Genomic DNA, 18715 nt, shown 5'->3' with positions numbered 1-18715 from the left:
CGCAGGCCATACAATTGATTATGTCCAACGAAACATCAAAACTAAAATTGCTGCAGCGAATAAGCGACGCTTGTCGTATTCTTCGTCTTTTCGTTGAGACTAAGACGCGGGGTAGTATAATAACTTCAATCAACGTATGTTTACGTGACACACTTGCCGACACAACTCACTTCACTTTCCTCACTCACTTGAAAAGTTCGTTTAATTTTAAATTGGTCACTACTTCCCATAGGCATCGCCAATGCGCCACCAACCTGAATGTTATGCTTTATGCCTTGTGCCTGTAGAAACCGAGAACAATATGAATGAGCGGTACCTACCTACCAAGTAAATATCAGAAGACAAAATGATTTGTATATTTAAAGGCAGTGAAAATTGGATTTAAAAAAAAAAAATCGTATGCATTCTTACAGTAATTTATTAGTAACATGACTAGGTTGTACAATAAATAAATAATTAATTAAGTGCTTCGTTCACCCGTCCAGCTCCCAGCGGTACTCATGCACTTTAGTCCCACGCTCATCTCGCCCTGCTGTCTGTCACGTGCACACGAGCACCAGCAGCACTATGAGGAACCCAGATGCGAGACAAATAATAAGTCCCATTTTTTTCTGTAATAACAATATTAAATTAGGAAAATATATTACTTACTAAACATTTCAAATTCAATATGTTTTAAATCATATAATTTTGGACACGTTATATGTATTTTATCTGGTTAACTTGGGTCATGGTCTTATGGTTTTACTCAGCGCACTTGAACTCTCCTCATACACAGATACTGCAGTACTGTTCGTTGCTACATGACACTGTGGTGACAAGACCAGTTTGGTGTGCAGGAGATAAGTAAAAGTCGAGAGATGCGCGAATAACGGATTGATTGATTTATTGATTGCTATTGCTATCTGTATTTCGAAGCGTTGTATATTTATAGTAGTTAGAAACGTGCGTCATTACAGAATTTGCTGATATACATTTTGATGCGTTAAAAGTTTACAAATTGCGTTGTAGTAGGTTACAACATGCGTCATTGCAGAACTTGCTGATGTTAATGTAGGTTATCTACATAGTTTCCCCCTTTATTTAAATGTGATATATATATATATATATATATATTAATAAATAAGTAATGAAGTCAGCTGTTGTTTTGACTTATTTATATTATTGCAGTTTGTATTACATTTGCACTTTTGTCTAGTTGGCAAATCTAACTACTGGGCGTACAATTCTGTCACTTCTAGTTATTTTGAATTTATTGTTTTTTAATTCGGCGGGTTCTTGACTGGGTTTCAAGATGTTCTCTTTTTCATCGCTACGCGTTTGTTGCATTTTGAACTGGTCGCTGACCTCTGAGTCGATACGCGTGTATGCTGGTTTCAATCTATCCACTGATATAATTGAAGTTCTGTTGGGTAATTGAATTTTGAAATATTTTTGATTTCGTATCACTGTACTATAAATCGTAATTTAACTGCCTATGAAATCGTTATCTTATCGAGCAAATAATGGATTAGACCACTGTGGCCGAATGTCTGGCAGAATACTATTTCTTACGCATGCGGAAGCCGTTGTCAGGCAGTAATGTACATATTCAAGAATTGTTATTTAGAATAAAATATATTTATAATGAACTAAAGATTTAATAAATAAACAACCTTTCCTTGCATTGTTATATTATTAATATACATAAAATTTAATTAATAATGTAAGCTTTTCTTAAGTTTAACTATTTAAAAATTAAATAGTTTAACTTAGATTAGTTTAAGTTCAAAAATAATTACAGGAAGTATCTTACCTTCTTCGCCTTCCTGCGACTGACTGTACCCTTAAGTAGTTGCTGTCCACCGCTCTCCACGTGCTCAGTTGCTTGCAGCGCGTAGTATTCTACACTATCGATTTGTTCTTGCTAAAAAAAAAAAACTTATATTTGTTTGATAATATTTTTTAGAGTTTTTTTATTTAAAGAAACACATTATTAATATTGACTTTATTTGCTACCTAGATAAAAAAAACTTATACAACAAATAAATAGGGTCGTAGTTCTGGGAAAAGTACAATTGCTTTTTTTTATTATTTTGATTTATTTTGACGAAAGCTCACTTGCACAGCGACGAGGTGCGCGAGCTGCACGAACAGGTCCCGCACAGATTGCAACGAGGCCTCGACGCGAACGAGTTCGTCTCGCCGCACCTCCGCCTCGCGCAGAGCCAGTCGCGCCTCTGCCGTCTCCGCGCGTAACTGTTACGATTAGCGACGAAGGCTAAGTTAACACGCAGGCAAACTTTGGACATAGGTTTGTTAAAAAAAACATTTTATTTACTATTATGATGCTATGTTGTTTCGCTTCTATAAGTCATCTTATAATATTTATGTAAAGCTACCCCCTCTCTTTTTTAACATCTGAATAATCTTGTACGGATTCGTATAATATTTGGTAAATATTAATATTGGAAACTAAGTATGGGGATAAGACAGTGTTATTCTTGCACGGGAATCTTGACATAATACATTCCACAGTCGAATAAGTTGTGTTTTTGCGGTAGGTGTCAGTCTTATGCCGAATGTGACTACATACCCTCAGGTATTCAACCTGTAAGTCACCTGGTTAAAATAAATAATTATATTTTAATTGTACTCTACATAACAATGCTTAGCTCATATTCACGACGTTTATATTACAACTGCGTTTGAGTTTATTCGTTTCGATTGATATAAAAATCCATGAAAACTGGCAAATGACTATGTTTATGTACGAGTTAAAATAAAAGGAGACTCACGTTGTCCACAAATAGAGATATATTATTCGATTCTAAAAGATGTTCACACTCTTCATCGGATATTGTGAGATTCGCTGAAAAATAAAAATTGTATACATTAAATACCTAATATATTTTTAGTTATAATATGCCTAAAAGTGAATGTAGGTACCGTCACAAATCGAGGCTCATGTGGCGTTGACCGCCACATTTCTCACGATGAACAATAATTTAACACGTCGAGAGTGAATTTAACGCTCGTTTACACTTCGCTAATGCAACTTAAGTAGGTAACCAGCGATCGTTCACCCCTTGCCGTTATTCAGTTTTATTTCGAATTCATTATTTGCCGTAATAAAGTAAATACAGTTACACTATAGTCGATCTTTATAAATGAAACGTGTTAGGAGTATGGAAATACTTATTTCGAGAGATTTTCTATTTTCTTTCTTATTTTGTGTAGGGCATTAAACATATATCACTAAAACCCTTTGCTTCTCTGAAAAGTTAAACGTATTGAGAGTTGAGCTGAGAGATAAATATATATATATATATATATGTGTGTGTATATGTGTGTGAGTGCGAACTAAATAATCGTCCTTTCCATAACGAAAATTAAGGATTCATTAAAAACAAACCCATCATGTTAACATATCATCAATAATAGTGTATCACGAAGGCGAAGACGCAGCGCGTCACCTGTGTTTATATAGTATACAGACTAGCGAAATAATGTACTGATTCCTAATTTATAGCAGTAGACTAGACTAGAGTACGGGTTCTAAATAAGGCTGACTCTTTCATTACATTTATACCTACCACTGATAATGGGCAATTTTAATATAAAATTAACCACTTTAAGCATAATTTTTGTGTATAGATGGGGTGATCAAAACAAATGCTGTGTCTACTTCATTCGAAAGTCAAATCAATGATGACTGAAAGAGAGAAATCACAGTTTAACTAATCACGCTAACAACGCTTACAAGTTAGACCGTTAGTTGAAATTGTTATGTATCAGTTTAGTTTTGTGCCGTCGACGACACAAACTAGTACAGAGAAGTCCAATCATTCGCTTTACCTCTAGAACTAAATACAAATTTGTTCCCAAAAAAAGTCGTATAAATTTGCACTCAAGGCACCCAAGATTTCATGAAAACTAGCTATTTGTACAGTAGATATTTACGAAACTCTTCCATCACTCCACAATTATCATAGTAGAGTTTGCATCTAAAAGATTGTCTAGATGAGGTTACTGTAATCTGTAGAGGTAAAAATCTTTGATGATGTATCAATTGGCAGGCAACGAGGCCCATAATGTAAATATAAATAAAAAACTAGTACAACGATATTTATATGTTATAACTCACTGAGCTTAATTTGATCCTGCAGCAAACGATGCTGGTAGTCGCGCAGCAGCTGCAGTGCGAGTTGGTGGCGGTCGAGAGCCTCTGCGTACAGGCGGCGAGTGGCGGCGTACTGCAGGCGCGTGATGCGCGCCGCCGCGCCTCGCGCCGAGGCCGCGGCACGCGCACGCGCCTCCAGCTGGCGCAGCGCTCCGCACACCTTCAGTCCTATTGCATTCGACTGCGACACCACCGAGTCCAGTTGGTCCTGCAAGTCTGGATCAAATTTCAATGATTGTATTAATTAATATAAAATATCCCTGCATCCCTAATATCATTTGGAAAATAACATATTGTAGAATATTACAAATTAACTTTTTCACTTTAAATTACAAGTACCTTTATTGTACTAAGCTTGTGTTTCTGAAAAACTTCTTTTAAGTTTTTGATGTTTCGTAACCAATTTAAAATTCAATACAATCACAAAAATCTTTATAAATAGAAAGAAATAAGAATAAAAAAACTAACGCTTGTTCGTGTGGTAAGTTGGGTCGGAGTGTAGGCGGCGAATGAGTTGGGTGTTGTGGTTCATCTCGTGGATCCACCCGCGGATGCTCTCCACCTGGAATATCCGGAGCTTCTCATTTATTATCATTCTATCTTCCATAACCAGCCTGCTTATATGTTACTAATAATATTTTGAAGAGGAAAATCACACGCAAAAGGAATTACCTACTACGATTGCAGATATATAACGTTCATGAATAATTATTATTTTGGTTATACTTATAGGAACTGGTCGTCAATGATCAACAAAGTACTTAGAGTCCAGGCATAACATGTTCTATGAGGGATTGGTTAGCCTCTAAAAACACAGAAATGATAGCGACGACACAGTTTACAATTCGAATAAGTAGATTTAGTAGCTTTAGGTAATTATATTATGTGGTAGGTACGATGCAGTCGTACGATGCCGAGTCGGGGTTCTGTCTGATATTCGCGATAATTGTGTAGGATATAAAATTATTATTAGTATTGCAATGTGAGCGATATTGCCGGTGAAATTAATAATACGGTTAATGCTACATTGAGAATACAACAAAAGATTATTTACAGGCTTGTAACAAGATATTTTGATTTAATGACTCTCCGTATAATCAAAAACTGTGTAATAGTACCTAAATACTAAGTTAATATTTATTTTAAATCATAAAAACTAAATATTTTCATTCTTATCAAGTGGAACGAGTAGTTTTCAGAAATATATTCCTTCATTAAGTTGTTATTCATTATTCGCGCACGTTTGCCTCATCACGTTACAACTCTGTCACATGTAAACTGCAACATGCCTCGTAACAATTTATTGAGTCGCTTAGATTTGAAGTGACACATTGTAATACGATGATCCTGAATGTTACGTGGAGTGATGGAGTGAGCAACGTGATGTCATCCTGGATTAATAAAGTTTAATGTCAACAACGCGCAACGCTCGCATCTCCGTCACCTTGAGCCGCAACGCGCCGCGCGCCGTGCGCCGGCACAGGCCGTCGAGCGTACACCATTTAGTGAATAGTGTGCTGTGTGACAGTCATTTGAGTCAACAATCACCGTACTTTATATGTACTGCCTTACGAAATCATTTAAGATGGCGATACAAAGTAGCAACAGTGCAGAGCGCACCGCACCGACGATAAGCCAAGATAAAAGAGAGGAAAGTATTGAGCCTAGTATGTATGTGACCAAATTAGAAGAATGTAGGTTAAACAAATGAAACTGTTATTGTTGTATTATAAACGTTTTGCGTAAACAATTAATAAGCTTAATTAACACAATGGGCACACGGGCGGCGCGGGCGGTACGCGCGCATTAATTACACGTGCCCCGACAAACGGTTACGTTAGATTGTATTTTAAACTTGAAATAATGTACTTATGGACAACAATACGGCCAGACGCATGTGACATTTTTAAATAATGAAAATTTCCAAGTTTTGTTTAAGGTAACGTAACCATTCGAGTCGTTTTGATAACTCTTAGGCTTTATTTCCTTTTTTGCCAATGGGAATTGCTCATTACATCATATATTTTTTCTTCGTTTTCTCATTAATCCAATAATATCATCCGAGCACGAACAGAAAATGAAACTGACCTCTTTGAAGAGGTCGTCGACGTCGACGTTCGATTCCTCTGGCGGGACCTCCATGACCGTTTCGTTGTACACGCCCGCATTGCTCGCCAGCTGAAAACAATACCGACATATGTTCATACAAGTTTCTGCAATCAAATAATATTATGTACGTGATGATACTATTTCTAGTAAATAATGAACTTCAAGAGATGTATACATAATTGAGAATATTTAAATGATATTATAGGACACATTTAAATTATAGTTCAGAATTATCAAAGTTATAAGGTAAATAAGAAGGTAAATAATATGAAGGATTGCCAAGACAAAACATAACATCGAGAGTCAGCGACTGAGCAGTCGGCTCAGTGCGGAGGGCGAGGTGTCGGTGCTCTTGTAGTTTACACTCGAATATCACAGTTCTCACCTTATCATATTATATCGAATGACAAATACCGTACTTCAACGACTTTAACCTTCGTGTTTCCAAAGTTACAAATAGCTGACGATTTATTAATTAATTCCGTACAAATGTTCGGTCTCTGTACTAATGTCTTCCGACTGACAAATAAAGTTATCGAGCTTATTTGTATGTAATTTTAACTCATAAATATTGTACGAGTCGCTCACACACATTCGATAATGTAGTTCATGTTTATTGCACTCTTGTCATGTCTTTAAAATCTGTATCACGCTGACTGTGACGTAGTCGCTTAAAACTTACTTACGATTATAATTATTCACATTGCATTAACATGAACTATCTCGCATTTATATTGATAGTGGACGATCGAGTCTATTATGGTCTCATTACGAATCCAAAGTATCAATATCACATTAACTAATCATTTTGTAACGATTCCCTAGAACTCGTGACAGCCTCTTATGGCATTCCTACTCACATGCCTCAACTCCTCCAGCCGATCCTTGCTCCTCATGTTACAGCGCGATGACGGTTGCGCTGTCGGAGTAGCGTCGTGACCACTGACACTGTGACTGCAGGTGTCCGGCGCGCGGCGGCGCGAGTCGGGCGGCGAGGTGGCGTGCGGTGCGCTCGCGACGGTATCTAATCGCAAACTGATAACAATTGTGATATCACGCGTACATTAAGGTCAAGCCATTGTCTCGCACTGCAGATGCTTGTTTGTATTAGTACTTCGGATATTACAGCCAGAGTTAGCGGAGGAGTTTAACGACTCGTAGATACCGTCTTGTCATGACGTTTGTTCTGAAGTGGGTCAAGTTTTGTAACATATGAACGTATTATGTTACAAAGACCCATTTAGCTACATTTGCACTTTAGCTACATCGCCTGTTGGCTAACTAATGCTTACATCGGAACTAACTCGTAAGTCCGAAATGAGAAATACTTATTTAATAATTTATGTACGCGTTGAAATTAAACATTAAGTATATCATTTTGATAACTTTAACGCTTCTCCTTAACACAAGGCGGGCACCAGTCACCAGCACCGACAGCGATAGTTCATTGGCACGTTGGCACAGGTCGCGTTCGGTTGCGGTCGGTCGCGGGATCGCCACCGTGCGCCTCGCTTCACGCTCCAGACGTTTGCTTAAACAATTAGTTACGTAGAAAAAGAAAATCAATTCCTGCCCGGAACCATAAATCCCGAAATAATTATGCTCTATACAAAATAAAAATTGAAACGAATTGGGTGCGATTTAAAGATTAAATTGTTGTAAATCTAAATCATTGGCCAATCGTGGCAATGAAACTAACCTTAACAACATGTCAATGTTGCACAATCTCTCTAAATCTGTTCATTGCACAATAGATCATAGAAGGCGAGGAAAGTGACAGCAGTAGGAGACGAAACTACGCTGCGTTGACTGCTTCGATAGAAGAAACCGTGTCAGGTCACATCTTATTATATGAAGCATACCTTCAATGCTAATAGACTCGACGACATTGTGTTCCCGGCGGGCGATTCAGTGATTTTATAGGATGTCGTAGTATATGTGTGTATGCGCTTACACTCTCGGAGTTTCTTTCGCCTCTCATGTCCTTAGCACAAAACTATAGTATCGGCTCTGATCACATATTTTATCCGGACACCTAATAAAGGTTTTCCTAAATTAAATACTGGGTTTTTTATAGTTACTACAACTTCAGCAAAGTATTAAAAAATAACATGATCGTAGTGAGTGGGCAGACTACAACAAATTCGCTCAGAAGGAATCTTTGTATTAAATTAACACGCGAAGTTCATTATTTTAGATAAATAAAAAGCAATGACTCCTACGCGCTCATTGAAACATTTGTGCGCTACAGAGATTCCAAAGGTGACCCGATTTCTCTATTAATGTATCAAGCAGAATCTGCACTAAGAGGTTTCATCCGCACACACCAAGACAACAATTCCATCTGACACCGAGCACGCCTGATATTTAATAATGTTATCCGAAACTCTAAACACTTACCTGTTGTCATTGTTTTTATTCGGGTAAAATTTATAGATTGACATTCTTTCCTATTCTGTGCGAATAAAAAATGTATCAGTACGGTTCTGTGTCTATACACTATACACGTTGTATCTAAGAGGTATCCGTGCTGTTGCTGACCATATATTATAAAACTTTATACATAGCAATCGCGGGAATACTAGAGTACTTTTACACATACATTAGTTCTAAATTGACAATAAAACAGATGGCGTCAGACAATTACTATATCTCGTAATAATACACCCGTCCACAGCTAGATGGCGTTAGTTTCGTCATCGGTTCATACTGAGTTATTAGTCTTTAGTGTACGAATTATTCTCTAGGTCGAGTTTTATTCGCTCCACTCGTATTTAATGACATACATTTTATTTAAATAAAAGTATTAAATAATGTTTGTATAAAAATGTTTGCTTAAATTATACACATAACGCCTTACGATTTTTAAGATCAATTCAGTTTCGATATAATTGCTCCAAATTTTAGTTAGGCGAATTATATCATAAGCTCAGGTTATCAAGATGTTACAACGCATGGGTGCGCTTACGTACATCGTAATCCCATCAAAAACATAAATGTAAAAATGAGAGCCAAGTTAAATATTATGATATATACCTTGGTTGTTGTCTTCAACGACAAAAGAAGTGAGATCTAAATTTGTGCCAAGTTAAAAAGTCCTTTCTGAAATTTATTTATAACTACATAAAATATCATTTCTTCTTATAACTTGGGGTAATATATTGTTGCCTAAGGTCTGACTTGGCTAGTTCTCATATACGAATTATATTATAGCCTTCGTAAGTTCTAAGCCTGTTACAAATGAATTATTAACACAAATTAGGCACGCAAATATTCAATGGTACTTGTCTGGATATGAACTCGCAATATCTGGTTAAGATTCATATTTTCTAGAGACTGGACCATCGCAGCTCTTAATGTACGTATACTAACTAAGCAATACTGACCTGTCCTCCATTCTTCTTAGATGTTCTGAGTTATAATTTGTTATTCTAAACACAAACTACAATTTGTGTTTATAAACATATAAGAACTAGCCAAGTCAGACCTTAGGCAACAATATATTACCCCAAGTTATAAGAAGAAATGATATTTTATGTAGTTATAAATAAATTTCAGAAAGGACTTTTTAACTTGGCACAAATTTAGATCTCACTTCTTTTGTCGTTGAAGACAACAACCAAGGTATATATCATAATATTTAACTTGGCTCTCATTTTTACATTTATGTTTTTGATGGGATATCACTACTTTTTGTATTAATTATTAGTAGGTACTTATTAATAACAAAATTAATACCAAATGGTTTTTGTTAAACTATTCTATTTTCCTATGTTTACGGGGTATAATTGTCTTTTTTGATACGTTCTTATTGTTCTTGTAGGTACCTCTGAAATGTTCGAGTGAATTGCCCACTCAGTGACCGGAATTTTTTTACGCGTTTTCTGTTTATACTTAATTTGCCCAAGTAGGGGTGGTATAACGTGCGCAAACGGTTGTACTCTACAATAGAGCTCTCTTGTGTCTTGATTTGACTTGGACCTAAATTGATAAGATGTACTCCATCTAAGTTTTTAACTCTAGAGAGGCCAACGTAAGCCTGCTCTTAACTTAATATAGAGGAGCCTATGTCGAAAAGAGCACCGTCAAGGCGAAGGCCTTGTGATTTTTTTATAGTAGTAGAATATGCTAAGCAAATAGAGAATTGTTTCCTTTGAACATATATGTACAATACTTAATATCTGTAACTTGGTTTTGACTTCTAGTTCGCAAATTAAAGTATGTTTAAATTAAACTGTTATTTTACGTGCGCTATTGCTGTTATCGACGTCCCCAATGTATCTTCTCTATTTTTCCATTGAATCCATTCACCAGTCCTTTACTGACATCAGCATGCTTGCTCGATACTGTTCTTCCAAGCAATAAGGATCCCCGTTTGTAGCGCTAGAGTACAAACTTAAATCATTCCAGTTACGATATACATACTCTACTACAGTCTCACGAAACTTATTTTATTGTTGTATACTAGTATACTCAAACAAAAATATGCAGTCGAATAGACTAGGCAGCTTCCATCGGAAGGGATTGAAATAATTCTTATGAGCGCGGTTGCCACTCGCTCAGACACGTCCGCGTTAAGGTTTAATCGCAACGCTCCTATCCCGCTGCTCCGGCTGTGTACCGAAATGCCTATTATTATTTTTTTTTTTTAAGTATAATGATTTTGCGCCATTGATGTGCACTAAATGCTATTTAATAACGTAATAAATACGAAAGTCGGCTATACTCATAAGTAATAAAACGGAAATATTTGGATTTAAAAAACTTAAGGGTGGTATTCAACTTGTTATATATTCACGTGAAGACCTTAAAATCCACATTAAGACCGGCTGTCATAAGTTTTGATTGCTGGTTCTTACATAATTTTTTTTATTACAGTTATTACAGGAACTAAATATATAAGTGTTCCTAATAGATCCAATAAAATGAAAAATTATAATAATATGATAAAAAATTACCAGTTTCAGATTTTTTCCTTTATATTGGCGTAATTATCTACCTGCATGCCAAATTTGAACTTTCTAGGTCACCTGGAAGTAGGTTATAGTTTTGATCTATAGGTCAGTCAGTGATAAAAATGACGATTTTTAGACGTTAATATCTAAATAACCATTTGAGATGCGTTTATGAAATTTGGAACACATATGTATCTCGCAAGTCTTAATATATGAGCCAAATTTGACACATTTATGTCAAATAGTTTTTGAGTTATGAGGAGGTCAAAAGTGGCTCCAAATGGTTCGTGTAATATTACACACGGTGCTGCACGCCAGTTCTGCTATACTAGAACTTGGCTGACACGCTTCCGCGTGTCTAGATCCGTTTGTATTATTTTATACGATATAGCTGTTTGTTTCAAATCAATTAGTTAGTTTGGAATGTTTACTTATGTGGTAATAGTTACCTAAGAATAAATTATGGTACAATATGTACACATTTCATAAAACATTTAAATTTGATACGATTACGGGTGCGAATATATAGAACTATAATTGTCTTATCAAAATATAATTTATTGCAGTTATTGTGTTGAATAATATGCTTTATTTATTAATATATATTTTATAAATTTCGAGTTCGATGGCAGAGCGCGTTGACGAAAGTCTAACACTATCGACTTCCAATAGCCGGGCTGCTATTGATTTTTATTGTAAGAAAAACTCAATAACTTTTATAGGTTCACTATAAAAGTTCTATATAAAGATATATGTTGTACTTTTATAGGTTCAGGACTACCACCGCCCATGGACATCTGCAACACCGGGGGGCTTGCAGGTGCGTTGCCGGCCTTTCAGGAAAGAGTACGCTCTTTTCTTGAAGGTTCCCAAGTCATATCGGTTCGGAAAAACCGCCGGCGAAAGCTGGTTCCACAGAGTGGTTGTGCGAGGCAGAAAATGTCTTAAAAATCGCGCTGTTGTGGATTTTCGGACATCTAGGTGGTGCGGGTGATATTTGGAATTTTGACGAGATGTCCGAAGGTGAAATTCAGCAGCCGGGATTAATTCGAACAATTCCTCGGAACATTCCCCGTGATAAATTCTGTAGAAGATGCAGAGCGATCCAACATCTCTACGCAAAGCCAAAGGATCAAGCAGATCGGAAAGGGCTTGATCGTCGATAATTCGAGCCGCTCTACGTTGGATACGGTCAAATGGAAGGAGCTGGTACTGGGGAGCACCCGCCCAGAGGTGAGAGCAGTATTCCATGTGAGGCCGAATTTGCGCCTTGTATAGTCTTAGACGATGGGCCGACGTGAAATACTGTCTTGCCTTGCTGAGCACACCAAGCTTTTTTGATGCCAATTTGGCTTTGCCTTCCAATTGACCGCGGAACTGAACGAGACTCGAAACATCAACGCCAAGTATTCCGATACTAGCTGTAGCGGCTAACGGAATGTTCTCGAATCGTGGAGATACGACAAATGGTGTTTTTTTAGCAGTTAACGCGCAAACTTGCGTCTTTTTGGGGTTGAAGTGAACTAGGTTTAGCCGACCCCAGTTCGAGACTTTGTTTAACGAAGACTCGATTTCAGATACAAGTTTGTTCCGGTTTTCTTCGACGTTTTCCCGAGAAATATTAGCACGGCCGGTGTATGAGGTGTCTACGGTGCTGTCGTCTGCATAGCAATGAATGTTACTGATTTGCAACAAGTCATTGATATGCAGAAGAAACAGAGTGGGTGATAGAACGCAGCCTTGTGGAACACCAGCATTGACGAATTTTAAGTCAGAGCATGCACCGTCGACAACGACCTTGATGCTCCGATCTGCCAAAAAACTGGTAATCCAATTGCATAATTTCCCGGGAAGCCCATAGGAAGGAAGCTTCGAAAGAAGCGCTTTGTGCCACACGCGATCGAAGGCCTTCGCTATGTCCAGACTGGCTGCTAATGCCTCCCCTTTGCTCTCAACTGCTTCCGCCCATCTATGAGTAAGGTAAACTAGAAGATCACCGGCTGAGCGACCCCGACGGAAACCGTACTGGCGGTCGCTAATCAGCTGGTACTCCTCTAGGTACCGCAGGAGCTGGCAGTTTATAATGGACTCCATTACCTTGGAGAACAAGGAGGTGATGGCTATAGGCCTATAATTGGACGGGTCTGAGCGGTTGCCCTTTTTAGGGATCGGATGCACCAAAGCAGTCTTCCAGGAGTTCGGGACGACGCCGAATGCATAGGATTGCCGGAAAAGACGCGTTAAGACCGGCGCCAACTCGGGAGCACAAGTCCGTAGCACGATTGGAGGGATGCCATCGGGTCCACTCGACTTATGAATATCCAAGGAAAGAAGTGCTTTACGAACTGCACTTTGCCGGAATTTAACCTCCGGCATCGTGGCATCACACCGCGGGATTGTTGGTGGTGACTTTCCTCGGTCATCCAGAGTCGAGTTCGCTGCGAAGAGAGAGCCTAAAAGATCAGCCTTCTCCTTCGCTGTATGGGCCAATGACTCACCGTCCTTGTGCAGAGATGGTAAGGAAGGCTGACAGAAATTCCCTAAGACAGCCTTGGCGAGAGACCAGAACGCACGTGTTCCTGAAGGGAGGCGCACCAGTCTCTCGCCAATTCTGCCAATGTACTCCGTCTTCGCCTTAGCAATCACGTTTTTGAAGGACCTAGAGGCAGAGTTATATTCCTTTCTGATTGCGCTGGTATTTACATCACGAGACGCTGATGCGTTAGCCCAGTCTTGGTAGCGTTCCCATTTTCTGCGTGAAGCCGTTTTGCAGAAACGACCAAACCAGGGCTGGGACTTGCCACCGATGGGGACCGCAGAATACGGAATGAATAGTTCCATACCCTGCAGTACCACATCGGCAACAGAGTCAGCAACAACACTCGGATCATCCGGCGAGAAACAAACCTGCCCCCATGGGTAGGATGCAAAGAAGGACCGCATCCCATCCCAATCTGCTGACCTGTAGTGCCACACTCGGCGGCAGCCCACGAAACGAGGTCGTGAGTAACGCGCAACCGGCACTGTACTTCGGACGAGACAGTGGTCCGACGAGCCCAGAGGGGGTTCGACGATAACCTGGTAGCCATCCGGATGGGAAGTCAGCAGAAGGTCCAACAGGGAAGGTGTATGATCCTCCACGTCTGGTATTCGCGTTGGCGAGGGGACTAGTTGTGTCAAATCATATGCTAAAGCGAAGTCGAGAACAGATCTACCCGCATGATCGGTAGTGCGCGATCCAAGCCATTCGGCATGGTGGGCATTAAAATCGCCAAGAATAACGATCTCTGCGGATGGGATCTGCTGCAGTACGGAATCTGTAGCCATTTGGACGTGCTCAACCAGTCGGTCGGTTTCGGCATTACCGCTATGGGACCTATAAAGGCAAGCGTAGATTCGCGGATGGTCGTCACAATCTACACGCAGCCAGATAATTGATAGGTCCTGTCCTTCAAGGCTGCCGAGGCGTCGAGAGCAGATATCATCTCTGACGTAAACGCACACCCCAGCTCGTGGTACAAAGGAATGTTCCAATTTATACCCGGGGTAGGAAAGAAAAGTCGTATCGGCAGGAGAAGATATCTGAGTCTCGGTAAGAAAGAGCAAGGCCGGCTTCGCCGTCTCAAGGTGAAAGTGGACGGCGTTCAAGTTCGAGTTGAGTCCCCTTATGTTGCAGAAGTCCACAGTGAGGGTGGTAGGGGTTGCCTTATGATGCCTGCTCCGCTTGCCCCGAACAGTGGCGAGCGCAAAATTGCCCCCCCCAGAATTCGGAGGGCAGCCTGGGCATCCCTGCTCAGGTGGTGTATGTCCTGAGCATGGATGCCCAGAGAGGGATTCTCCACCGCAGTCGCTGATGGTACCCTCCTGGGGTAATGTAACCAAATTCTGCACAACCATCATGTTTAAGGGGGGGGGGGGGGTATCGGGCCTCCGGGACTCTCACATACCAGACGAAACGCGGTAACATAGCTACCACTTCACGCCGATTTTAAGTGAGAGAGTGGTACTTCCCCGGGCGTGCCGGCCCATTCGGCTGCAACCCGAAGGTATGCAGTGTGGCACTACCACTTACTTCCCGGCATCTACATACAAGCTAGCCACAATGTTTAATTTTGATGATTTTAAATAATATATTTATAACACTGCTAGCCCCCGCGCCCACTTCGTGCGGGTGAAATAAGAATTTTATTTAGTTTCGACCGCAGCGCTATCGCTCGGGACAAATAAAAAATTTCCACATTTTATTCCGATTTCGTTTTGGTGGAGTTCACTTACGCACGTACACAAGATTTATATACTTATATAAAGATATATGTTGTACTTTGATTGTTATTTTTTAATAAAACCATTGTAAATATTTGTTTTACATTTGAGGGTTTTCGATGATTCGACGATTGTAGTTGCAAGGCTCCGTCGCCGCTCTCTACCCCTCGAGTGTGCGCGGCGGATATATAATTCGTTGCCAAGTATTAGACCAGCATTTCATATTTATTTATTGATTTTCAATAATTGTTATTTTTTCCAATTAGCGTAAATTTCGAATTATCTCGACCATTTATCTTTCTTTTCATCCCTTTACCACCCCGCTGAAGGATATAAGGAAAAAAAAAAGTTTTATTTTATTTTATGAAATATACCTTTATTAACTTTATTGCAACATTACTCTCTAATAAACATTTATCAAACAGAGATACTGTGATACCGCTCGTCCGCGTCAAACACTTGCAGACCATATTCTTTGCATAAGTGAACATCTGACACGCACGAAAACATCGACATTTCGATGAATTTGTCGAGTCATTTTACAGCGATTGTTATCACAGCACGTTTTACAATAATATTTAAAAATGTTAAAATCTGAAAATGTATAATATCATGAAATGATAATATAGTTGCTCTGTGATATGTTCAGGAGTGGGGAGTTAGGACGCGACCTACTGCAAGGTGAGCTCGGTAGCAATACCAATAATTCATTCACATGTTCACATAGTTTATGAAACACTAAAGTGGCAGACTAAAAGTTTATAGCGTTTTATTTATTTATTTTTTCTAAAAATGCTACTGAGGTATTCGACCTGAGCACTGTGAGTGGCAATGACTGTACTGATGACCACTAGAACTTATCCTAAATGAGTGAAATTTTAAGTTGCGAAAATTACGTTGGAACAGGAGGACAGAAATGAAAGACATCGTCATCTATCATGTTTTATTACAACATATAGATAGTTTTCTACACATCCACCTTACATACGCGTTATGCGCTAAGTGATATGGGTTCTGTACACGGCGGAGACCGCCTCACATAAATAGAATTCACATTATAATATAAACTTACGAGCTAAATGCGCTACGCTATCTCTTACGGCTAGACGCGTCGCGCGCGACCTGCGGGACTCCCCCGAGCGTCCGTCAGTCGCTGCAGGCGTAACTGGGTTGGGTCAGAGGGGCGGGACCCATCTAGGCCTTCCTACCTTCACCAGTGAGGAAGTGGAAGCTGGTTATTTGTTACTAACGGAACTCTTAGAACTACCCTCTCAATATTACTGGTTTACGTGATGCTCGTACGGTCACACGACAAACTATTATTGACATCCCGTACCAGAAGGAGCATCGTAACCGTACTTTGTCACTTGCTGAATATTTAAAAAAATTAGAATTTTCATCTTCCATCACGATCCTTCCACGGGAGCTGCCCCCCTGACCCTCACACGTCCCAGTTACGTCTCCGCGAGTCACGGCGGCGGGCCCGTCCGGCGAGCGCCCGTCCGCGCCGCCCGAGCGCAGACGCGCGCGACGCGCGGCGGACTAAGACTGTATGTACACTTGAGTCTGTACAGGGCGGCGGTATTTACAAGATATGTGTCGGTCAGTCGCGCGGCGGGCGCGCCAGCAGCGCCAGCGGCTGCAGCGCGGCCGCCTGCAGTGCGGCGTGCGCGGCCGCCGCCGGCCCGTGCGCGTGCGCGTGCGCGTGCGCCGGCAGCACGTGCGCGTGTGCCGGCAGCGCGTGCAGGGGGTGCGACAGCGGGAGCAGCGAGCCGCCACCGCCCGGCGACGACGCGCCGCCCGCCTCGCCCGCCGGAGGGTTTATGCGCTTCTCCTGGAAATGACGCGGGACTCCGGTTAGTTAACGCATCGCGAGAATTTCCGCCGTCGTGATCTACGTCACGTATCGATCGATCGAACGAAACCGAAAGAGACGCACCTTCTGTCTACGATTGCAGAACCAGACGCGCACGACCTCCTTCTCCATGCAGAGCGAGTCGGCGAGCGCGGCGATCTCCTCGCTGGTGGGCTTTGGGTTATGGAGGAAGGCCTTCTCGAGCGCGACGCGCACGCCGGACTCGATGGATGTCCTCTTCTTGCGGCGGCGGCCGACGGCCTCGGCCAGCCCGGCGCCCAGCGACGCACCGCCCCCGCCGCCGCTCAGCGACGAGTCCGCGTCCTCCAGCCACTTTTGCAGAAGCGGCTTCAGCTTGCACATGTTCTTGAAGCTGAGATTTAGCGCCTCGAAGCGCGAAATGGTCGTCTGGGAGAAATCGTTCCCGTACAGTTTGCCCATAGCCAGGCCGACATCGCCCTGAGTGAAACCTGGGAACAATTGGAGCGATTATATATCGAACGCCGGAAAACGCGATAAAGGAACTGGTTCGGTGTCGAGGGAACGCCTCCTCACCGAGTTTGATCCTGCGCTGTTTGAAAGTTTTGGCGAAGTGTTCGAGCTCCTCGAGGTCGGCTGTGTCGTCGGCCGGGTCGAGCGCGCGGGGCTTATGTGCGTGCGCGTGCAGCGGCGAGTGGCCGGTCTGCGTCTGCGAGTGCGGTGAGTGCACGTGCAACGCGTGCGCGTGAGTATGGGAATGCGCGTGCACGTGCGCGTGGTGGTGCGCGTGCGGGGAGCGCGCCCGACCCGGGCCCGGCGTGTGCGGCGTGAGGAACGCGGCGGCGCCGGGCGGGGAGCCACGGGGAGACGGCGACCTCGTGTCTGTATGATGAAATTTTATGTTAACAAATATTCTCAATATATATAATCATAATATAAAAGAATGCATCGAAATTATGTCCCCCGTTGTCTGAATAGAAAATATAGATGGATTTCTCTCCTTAATTTGTACCGGAAATAGGTCGACAACATAAAAGTCACAGGTTCGCTCACCAACAGTTGGCTGTCCGGCGTTGGCTCGAGCTTGTAGCTGTTGCAACTGTTGCGCTGCAGCCTGCGCTACGGCTTGCTGAACCTAAAAGGTTAGAACAATGCCCATCGTAAGACTTTCGTTTTGTCCCTTAGAATAAATAGACCGAAGATAGGTACGGCCGACTTACTTGTGTGTGTAGAAGTAAAGAATGTGCGCCGTGTTGGGTCAGCAGTAAATGCTGCAACTGAGCTAAAGCGTTGCCCGCGCCTGCCGCACTCTGAGGAAAGTTTATGGTGATTATTTTTATTTATTTTTTTAATCCTTGTAAATTAATCTAGGCACGTTTAAAGCATTTTCTG

At 41.3% G+C, this 18715-nt stretch overlaps 2 protein-coding genes across 2 annotated transcripts in view; both read right to left on the bottom strand.

Moving 5' to 3' along the window:
* Positions 1 to 402: 402 nt before the first annotated feature.
* LOC125066255 (syntaxin-1B-like) lies at positions 403 to 8759 on the bottom strand. The gene is made up of 10 exons (XM_047674260.1): positions 8672 to 8759; positions 7971 to 8306; positions 7132 to 7802; positions 6251 to 6340; positions 4631 to 4724; positions 4127 to 4378; positions 2778 to 2851; positions 2101 to 2238; positions 1796 to 1906; positions 403 to 611 (listed from the first exon to the last, which is right to left on the bottom strand). Exons 3-10 carry the CDS (start codon positions 7165 to 7167, stop codon positions 540 to 542), a joined length of 867 nt encoding a protein of 288 aa, XP_047530216.1. The 5' UTR covers positions 7168 to 7802; positions 7971 to 8306; positions 8672 to 8759; the 3' UTR covers positions 403 to 539.
* A 7635-nt stretch (positions 8760 to 16394) lies between these two features.
* The window catches only part of LOC125066324 (silk gland factor 3-like), a 58619-nt gene continuing 56298 nt past the window's right edge, over positions 16395 to 18715 (bottom strand). The window contains exons 5-9 of the mRNA XM_047674367.1: positions 18544 to 18633; positions 18377 to 18458; positions 17900 to 18205; positions 17429 to 17814; positions 16395 to 17323 (exon numbers count right to left, since the gene is read on the bottom strand). Of these exons, the coding sequence (XP_047530323.1) occupies positions 17093 to 17323; positions 17429 to 17814; positions 17900 to 18205; positions 18377 to 18458; positions 18544 to 18633 (1095 nt within the window). The 3' untranslated portion in view covers positions 16395 to 17092. The remainder of the gene's footprint in view (positions 17324 to 17428; positions 17815 to 17899; positions 18206 to 18376; positions 18459 to 18543; positions 18634 to 18715) is intronic.

Source organism: Vanessa atalanta, chromosome 9 (genome assembly GCF_905147765.1).
Source record: "Vanessa atalanta chromosome 9, ilVanAtal1.2, whole genome shotgun sequence".
Taxonomy (NCBI): Eukaryota; Metazoa; Arthropoda; class Insecta; order Lepidoptera; family Nymphalidae; genus Vanessa; species Vanessa atalanta.
This window is presented reverse-complemented; position numbering and strand designations above follow the sequence as displayed.